This window comes from Papilio machaon, chromosome 25, assembly GCF_912999745.1.
Source record: "Papilio machaon chromosome 25, ilPapMach1.1, whole genome shotgun sequence".
Classification (NCBI taxonomy): Eukaryota; Metazoa; Arthropoda; class Insecta; order Lepidoptera; family Papilionidae; genus Papilio; species Papilio machaon.
In genome coordinates this window covers 3,066,956-3,075,979 of record NC_060010.1, presented here as the reverse complement: position 1 = coordinate 3,075,979, position 9,024 = coordinate 3,066,956, and the positions used below count along the sequence as shown (strand labels likewise).

At 31.9% G+C, this 9,024-nt stretch overlaps 1 protein-coding gene across 2 annotated transcripts; it reads left to right on the top strand.

Annotated features, from left to right (window-relative positions):
• The first annotated feature begins 660 nt into the window (after positions 1-660).
• On the top strand, positions 661-7,928 carry LOC106710999 (juvenile hormone epoxide hydrolase). Of its 2 annotated transcripts, none has more exons than XM_014503207.2 (10): positions 661-785; positions 862-984; positions 1,529-1,711; positions 2,346-2,591; positions 3,277-3,423; positions 3,942-4,161; positions 4,649-4,780; positions 5,653-5,887; positions 6,252-6,461; positions 7,260-7,928. In XM_014503207.2, the coding sequence occupies exons 2-10, from the start codon at positions 895-897 to the stop codon at positions 7,777-7,779; spliced, it is 1,983 nt and encodes a 660-aa protein (XP_014358693.2). In that variant the 5' UTR covers positions 661-785; positions 862-894; the 3' UTR covers positions 7,780-7,928. The 2 variants fall into 2 exon arrangements, with proteins under 2 accessions (XP_014358693.2, XP_014358692.2); XM_014503206.2 differs by having other exon boundaries at positions 852-984.
• Positions 7,929-9,024: the final 1,096 nt, after the last annotated feature.

Below are 9,024 nucleotides of genomic sequence, written 5' to 3'. Positions count from 1 at the left end.
GAGGATACGACAAAAGTGTATTCTATATCATGGCAGCCCTATTATCTAGAGCCCGTGCCTGACTGATGTTGATGGAAAAATTAAAAAAAATATGTATAGAGAAGCCGTATTGGCCCCACAAGTTCAATTAACTCTAGAGCTGGGATTGCGGCTTCGCATTGTGACAGTATCAATTCAACCGTAATTATTTTACTCTTTCATTTTACACACGAATTGATCCTTTTTATTTTTTAATGTTTCAATAATGAGTAATGAATGTACTTCTAATTAAAATAAAACATTTAAATAGTTAATATAAAAATAGAAAAACAATTACGACCCCTAAACGAAATTCTTAAAAACAATGTAAATGATGAGATGGTAATGAGGATCATTTCCTATCGTTTAAAATCACTTTTATGAAAATTCGGTATAATTCTTAAATGTAAGGTTTTAGACATTGCTACTTATTTGCCCTCTAGTGTCAAACCTAAGCAACTTTAAACTGGTAGAAGTGGAAGTCATGCTTTTATAAATATTGTTGTACTAAACGGTCTAAATAATCATTTTTGTGCAATTTATTAATAATAATTAAATAAAACAATAGTTTGTCTTATCACATCACAACAGATAGTCACGTTTGATGACATAAGCAATAAATGTCAAAGTCAAATGTCATCCTAAGAAGTTGATAAGAAAATAGGAATAGCTCTTATGTATCTAATCTACTGTACTGTATTCGTTTTTTCTATTTGTAAATCCAATGCTAAATTAATAAATCTTTCTGAATTCTAAAACTGCATTAGGTATTCGGTTTATTTATCTAATAAATTAAGTAATTCTTAAAAAGATATTTGTAATAATAAAAGCAGTACATTTCAGACCGGTATATTTAAGGGAATTGTTTTATTAAAAATGAATGAGAGTAAACAATCGAAGCAATCAAACAAAAGGAATAATAAAAAGGGAAAAGGCAAAGAAAATGAAGAGAAATCTGCAATCACTGTAAGTTTTATTTATTTACAAAAATATAAAAATAAGGTTAACATTCTCTTAGGTGTTTCTTATAAAATAATTACAGATGGTTAAGTTATTTAAACTTATCATAGATTGGAATAAACACAGATAAACAAACAAGAAAATTCATAGATATATTAAAGATTAAAAATAAAGCTAAATTAATAGCTGTTTGTACTTACTCCCATGTTGCATGGATAAGGAGGCCTAACCTCTGAAAGAAGAGAGTAACAACTCTTCATTCTACTCTATCACTTCTTCCTGAGGTGCCTCTCCGATTAGTGAAGGTTGGCACTCTAACACTGTAGTACCTAATTGCATATTGAAGTGTCAGCCACAACTTCTTCCCAGCATGATTAAAAAACTGAGTTAGTCTATGCACTATTCTAAACTGTAATCTATATCTGTTCCAAATTTCATCCAAATCTATTCAGCTATTCTGGAATTACATGGTAAAAAAAAAACAATAATACATCCAAACATTCAAAATGTCACCTTCATGAAATTAACACATAAAAATGTAATTTTTCAGGTTCCGAAGTTCTTATTTGTTTTTATGCTAGTGACAGTACTTTCAGCTGGTTATATGTACAAAGTTCTTTTAACACCACCTGAATTACCAAAAGTTGATATGAATGAGTACTGGGGTCCATACCCAATGGATCTTGAACCAGATTTATCAATAAGACCTTTTGAAATTGAGTTCTCCGATGTTGTAAGTACATTTTTTATTAAATTGTTTAAACTTTCGTGAGACATCATAATTAATTAATTAAGAAACGGCTTAACTCACGTGTGATCATCCAGTAACGGCACTGACTAGTTTCGGACCCCATCGGGGGTCCATCTTCAGGGCGAGTGTTTAATCCGAAATTTCGGATTAAACACTCGCCCTGAAGATGGACATTTTTTATTAATTTATTAACACATTTTTTTAGCAATATGATTGAATTAAAATAATGATGACCAAGTTTTATTGTATCCATTAACTTCTCAGTGTGGTAGGAATGTCATCAATCTAATTTTTTGTTTTTAATTATAGGTATTAAATGTTCGAACTGTTAGATACTAAATACCTGTTATGGTGTCAACCCTAATTCTACTTAAACCTAAACTACTACTTCACTCAATCTAATCTAGGGTTGCCAAAGGACAAAATTTATAAAATTTACAAGATCATGAACATTCATAAAGAGATTCATTTAAGGTTACTAAAAGAAACTTAATTTGATTTTGTTAATTTGAAAACTATTGATATGGTAAATATTTTAGATAGAGGCTCACTGATCTAGGGTTGTCAAAATAGCAAAATAACACTTTTTGTTTAATTAATTTTTATAACATTTCAGATGATACATGATCTTAGAGAGAGACTCCTCCATCGCAGGCCGTTTGTCCCACCTTTAGAGAACACTGGATTTACATACGGCTTCAACACAAATTTTCTGATCAGAGTACTTGACTATTGGAAGAATAATTACAACTTTAAAGACAGAGAACAATTCTTTAATAAGTACAATCATTTCAAAACCAAAATTCAAGGGCTGGATATTCACTACATACATGTTAAACCAAAAATAACAGATGATATTACAGTAAGTACATTTAGAACTTTTGAAGGAACTGCCTCGGCGGTAAAAATAAAATTTCATCTTTTCGATATATATAAAAGAAAGTTGTGTTAGTTACACTATTTATAACTCAAGATAGGTCGAACTGATTTAGCTGAAAATTGATGGGGAGGTAGCTTAGAACTAGAAGATGGACATAGGAACTTTTTTATCATGTGTGCATTTTTTTTATTCCGCGCGGACTAAGTCGCGGGTAAAAGCTAGTACTTTATAATTGTAAAAAACCTCAGCATATTCTAAACTTTTCTAAATTAACCATTATGCTAAGAGTTGTAAAATGGTTACTAAGCGACTTCTTTAAGTGTAACTTTAGTGTTAAAAGTCTTATTACCGCAGAGTATTGCTCAAATGTCATATTGTGAACTAGAAACAAATGTAATGATTTATTAGAGTCCTAATCTGTTTAAAAATTGACAAAGGTTATTTACTGACTACTCGTGAATATTACTAGCTTTTGCCTGTGACTTTGTCTGCGCGGAATTAAAAAAAAATCCTTTTTTTTCTAGAATTTTATAAACCTAAACAACAATACAGCTTTCAAATGGCAAAAGAATTTTTGAAATTGATCCAGTAATTTTAGAGTTTATTTTTTTATTTATGTTAGCACAAGTAGAGACTCTTGTTCATTCATTGTCCAACTTCATTCCAGGTTGTGCCTTTATTGATGATGCACGGTTGGCCGGGCTCTGTAAGAGAGTTCTATGAAATAATACCAAAATTAACAAATCCTGTTCCCGAACATAACTTTGTCTTTGAATTAATCATACCCAGTATGCCTGGATATGGATTTTCACAAGTAAGTACTGTCATTTTCGCAGCAACACCCTTTTTTGTTCTAATAAGGTAACACTGGAAAGGGATCGGATAGGATGGGGGAACGAATTTATAGGAAATTCTCTTGGTTCATTAAAAGGAGGCAGGGCGTATGCAACCTTTCAACTCAGAAGAGCGGTCACTTTGTTATTTTAGACTTTGCCTTTGTTATGTTATTTATCCGATTTTGATAACAATTATTTTAACCGAAAGGAAGTGCTTGCAGATGGGACCACTTTTTTATTATTTTTTAAAATAACTAGAAGACTAGTAGATTTTGAGTTTAGCTTCAAAATGTGTTACGAAAATTAGGGACTTTTTGTTTTCAGCGCTTACGTAGGCTAAACTATAGAACCTACATAAAATTGATGTATGGACGAATTGTAGCTCTTTAAATGTGCTAAATAAAAGTCCGCGATAGCATATATCCATCTTTTATAGTTTTCTCACAATAACCATTTTTTTAAGAAACATCATTTCATAAACTGATTTTAACTTCAGGGTGCTGTCCGTCCAGGTCTGAGCACATCTAAGATGGCCATAGTGATGGCCAATCTAATGAAACGAGTTGGCCATGAGAAGTACTATGTGCAAGGAGGTGATGTAGGTCACTCAGTTGGCTCGGCCATGGCCACTTTATTCCCTGATAAAGTACTAGGATTCCATACAAACTTCCCAACTGTTTCGTTTAATTCGGTGGCTAACTTGTGCATATTCTTTGGTAAGATATTTTTATATTGACAACTAAATTCATAAAGTTTCTTGCTCTATTATACAAGTAATATTTCCATGGTTATGGATATTCAACCACTTTAATATATTTTCAACTAGCTTTTACCCGCGACTCCGTCCGCGCGGAATAAAAAATAGAAAACGGGGTAAAAATTATCCTATGTCCTTTTCCTTGTTCTAAGCTACCTGCCCACCAATTTTCAGTCAAATCGATTCAGCCGTTCTTGAGTTATAAATAGTGTAACTAACACGACTTTCTTTTATATATATAGATTTTCCCGAGTCTAAAGAGTTTAATTAGTTATTTAGAAGTTTTTTCTTTAAATTAACTATATCTTGTTACTATTGTTACTTGTTTCTTAAATTTTTTTAATAAACTACAACTTGTTTGTGCTCAATATTTTAATATATATATATTTATAATTAGTGTAAAAAATATTTAAATTAATTTAATTACTTCATTTTATAATTCATAGCTTCAGTTTGGCCAAGTCTAATCGTGGAGCCGGAGTTGAAGAGCAGAATGTATCCGTTGTCGGATCATGCTTCAAGGATATTGGAGGAGTCCGGATATATGCATATACAGGCCACCAAACCTGATACCATTGGTAAGTTATTTACACAAACCAATTACGTTGGAGAGCATCGATGGTTCAGGGGTTAAGCACTTGACTTGTAATCTGCAGGTCCTGGGTTCGAATCCCGCCATGTACCAATGTGTTTTTCGAGTTTCGATTTACATATGTACATTTATCAGACGTTCTTACGATGAAGAAAAACATATTGATGCTGCACATATCTGTGAAGAAATTCAAAGATATGTGTGAAGTCAACCCGCACTTGGCTATCATCTAGTCACCCCTAATTTGGGGTAGGCTCCGAGCCCCTCGGTGGAGACTTATAGTGAGCTTATGATGGATGTTATATACATACATGCGAAATGATTTATAGTTTCAGTATTTTTTCCATTTTTTTTATCTTATGTATTACTATAAAATGAAACAACATGCAAAAAATTGGCTAAACAACCTAGACTATAGAAATTGTGAAAATCTTATATCTATTGAAGAGTGATAACTTAAAATTAAATAGAAAAAAAAAACAAAACAAAAACTAGTTTCTAATTTATCTATTGTTATACGTACATCTGACATATTCATAGGTATACATTCACACACCAACATACACACACACACAACCTCAAACATACATAATACACACTCACACACACCAATCTAAAATATGCAAAAAAAATCGAATTGTAAGAAAAAAGAAAGTTTTTTTTTTTTTTTTAATTATATGTGATTGTTTTTTCTTTTCTTTTTTCACTAAATGTAAAATTAATTTAGTGATGGGAGAAGGGACTTTCTCCTAAAACGCAGAGCTTTGCCCAAGTTCAGGAACCAAGACTCCCGCATAATTGTGTATATGAGTGTTACAATAAAGCAGTTATTTATTATTATTATTCTTTATCCATCAGGTGCAGCATTAACCGATACTCCTGCTGGTCTCGCTGCATACATCTTAGAGAAGTTCTCTACCTGGACCAACCCAGAGTACAAGACTGCAGGGGACGGGAAGTTGCTGGACAAGTTCTCATTGACACACTTGTTGGACAATGTGATGGTGTACTGGGTCACCAACAGTATTACAACATCTGTCAGAGCATATGCTGAGAGTCTGAGTAAGAAGGAACTAGATTTGAAATTTGATGAGTAAGTATGCTGTTGAAATATTCAATTTGTAGGAATTTCTTTTTTTTATATTTTACAAGGTGGCAAACGAGCAAGCGGCCACATGAATTCGCCGAAATGGCGAAACAAATATCCATCCATCCATACATCCAAACATTCGCATCTATATATATAAAAGAAAGTCGTGTTAGTTACACTATTTATAACTCAAGAACGGCTGAATCGATTTGACTGAAAATTGGTGGGCAGGTAGCTTAGAACCAGGAAAAGGACATAGGATAATTTTTACACCGTTTTCTATTTTTTATTCCGAGCGGACGAAGTCGCGGGTAAAAGCTAGTTTATAATATTAATAAGATACAATAATATAGATAAATTTTCACAGGATACCAACATTGGTGCCGACTTGGGGTATAAAATTCAAACATGAGCTGATATTCCACCCCGACTCCATGTTGCGTTTGAAGTACAAGAACTATCTTCACAGCACCGTGGTGGAGGATGGTGGACATTTCGCCGCATTCGAGAACCCCACCATCATGGCCACTGATATATATCAAGCCGTTGATACTTTCAGACAATTTCATGATAACGGGTAAGTGTTTCTTGTTCACATAGTATATATACTATCGGTCTGAATTAAAAAAAAATAGCCTATGTTACTACCACATACATAAGCTACCTTCTAGTTAAAGTCCTGTCAAAATCGGTCCAGGTATTTCAGAGATTACTCGGAACAAATTCTGATTACCTTACAGGTAGACAATAATTTTAAAAATTGATTTTTTTTCTTGTAAGCAACTCAATTACTTTTTTTTTCAACATTACCTACAGACAGTAAGTTAATTAATTGTATATAGATTTGTTTATATAAAAACATATTATTGTTGTCTTTGTTTTTTGCAATGATGTTGTGGCATTGTTGTCTTAGAAATATCTAGTCTTTCTAATATTTTAAACCTAAATTAGTCTTAGAAATCTGTACTTTGGTATCTTAATGTTTATTATTTTAAGTTGGTAGTTTGTTTTAAAACATTTTTGGGCCCGTTTCACAATGTCCTAATAAAGTGCTGGATAAATAATATTTTTTTAACACAACTTATTTGGATATTATAAAATACTGCAATTTTATTTATAATAATAGTAATAACTTTTTATTGCCAAGAAAATTAAAAAAAAATTTAAAACTATAATTTACGATGTTTAGTGATGGCAAAAGAGGGTGGCTTAGCACAGGATACAGTGTTGAGCTGGTTTTCAGCCACCCCCCCTTCTCAAGTCAAAAAAGGGAAAGATAGTCGATGGTCGCAAAATATTTGACAAAAAGTTCCAAGTAGCTTTTCAGGACTTGAACATTGTGAAACAGGTCGTTAAAATCATGTTCTATTTACAGCGGTGAACAAAAACCAGCCGAAGATGTGAACTATAAAACAGCAACTACTGTATATGAATTCACGGTCAAAGATATTAATGGAAAAAATGTAAAACTTGATAAATACAAAGGAAATGTACTTATTATTGTGAATGTCGCCTCAGAATGCGGTCTCACTGATACAAATTATAAACAACTAAATGAATTATATGAAAAATATTCAACTACAAAAAATTTAAGAATATTAGCATTCCCATGTAATCAATTTGCTGGACAAGAACCCGGTAATAACAAAGACATATTGAATTTTGTTAAAAATAGAGGCGTTAAATTTGATTTGTTTGAAAAAGTCGATGTGAACGGTGAAAATGCTCATCCATTATTCAAATTCTTAAAGAAACTTCAAACTGGTACATTTGGTGATTTTATTAAATGGAATTTCAGTAAATTTATAATTGATAAAAATGGTGTACCGGTTGAAAGATTGGGTCCTAATGTAAATCCTATAGATATGGAACCGTTATTGGCTAAGTACTGGTAAATTTTATATGTATATTAAAATGTATGTATGGATATCAATATAAATATTAAATACAGTCAAACCTGACGCGAGAATTGGATAAGCTAAACAACCTCTGTAAGCGAGAGTCATTGGTCTCAATAGACTAACTTCATAAGCGAGAAACCTCTATAAGCGAGAAAAATGTATGTATATTTGTGTTTTAATATTTTTTTGTAGTTGAATAAGATTTATTGTAATTATATACGTATAAAGAATTACATGTGTGAACATTACGTATTGGCTTTTATCGTGTTTTCACTAAAAAACATATAAAAACAATCTTATCTCAATGTCTTAAGACAAAATGAGAGACATGACAATATTTTACTTAATATTTCGGCAGTGAAAACCCACATTAAGACCTTTCTTAGTGTTAGGAAATAAAACATCCTTCGTCCGTAAGACGGTTTGAATGATGTATCGTTTTGGATTTATATCTCTCGCTCCATCACTCGTTTATTACGCGGTGTTAACGCGTCGACATATAAATGTTATATATGTTGTTTTAAAAAATATATAATTGTGAACATATTTTTAAGTGTTTATAATTATCAAGAGGGTAATAATCGTAAGTGATTTTAATATCTGTCTATGTTTTTTTTTATTTCAACAATTTTTATCTCTTTTTTAATTTTTTATTCGCATTTGTTTAGTTTTAATTTACATTGCATTTATTGTCTGTTTTGTTAGATTTTTATAAAATAAAAAAAGTACATTTGCAAAGAATTTTATATGATATTCATTATCATGAATTATTTTCTGTTCATTGCCATATAATGGCTTTTTGGAATTTTCATGTTTTTAAGGCAAAATGCAAATATAGAGATATTTGTCCACCAGGCATTAAGTGGAAGTAATTCCGCATCTTTTCTGATGAGTGTGGTGCTGGAGGCCTAATTTAAGTCCTCTTTCCCTTCCCACCCCTTTTCTTATAAGGAAAGGATGGGAAGGGGATGTGGATTTGATGTACGAGGAGATGAATAAAAAGGTTAAATATTCTCTTTTTGTACGTCTCCTCCTTCGTCGATTGAGGGTACTGCATCTGCAATTACGAATGTCTATGGGCAGCGGTCGCTTTGCCATTTCGGCGAATTCATGTGGCCGCTTGCTCGTTTGCCACCTTGTTATATAAAATAAAAAAAACATATTTACGGTGGATTTCAATTGCTAAAACATTGATACATGTCAAACATATTTATTAAAATATTTAGTTGTCTGTCTGAC

Coding starts and splice junctions, on each gene's coding strand:
- LOC106710999 (XM_014503207.2), top strand. CDS start 895: ATGAATGAGAGTAAACAATCGAAGCAATCAAACAAAAGGAATAATAAA. Junction 985..1,528: donor AAGAGAAATCTGCAATCACT/GTAAGTTTTATT, acceptor GTAATTTTTCAG/GTTCCGAAGTTCTTATTTGT. Junction 4,162..4,648: donor TAACTTGTGCATATTCTTTG/GTAAGATATTTT, acceptor TATAATTCATAG/CTTCAGTTTGGCCAAGTCTA.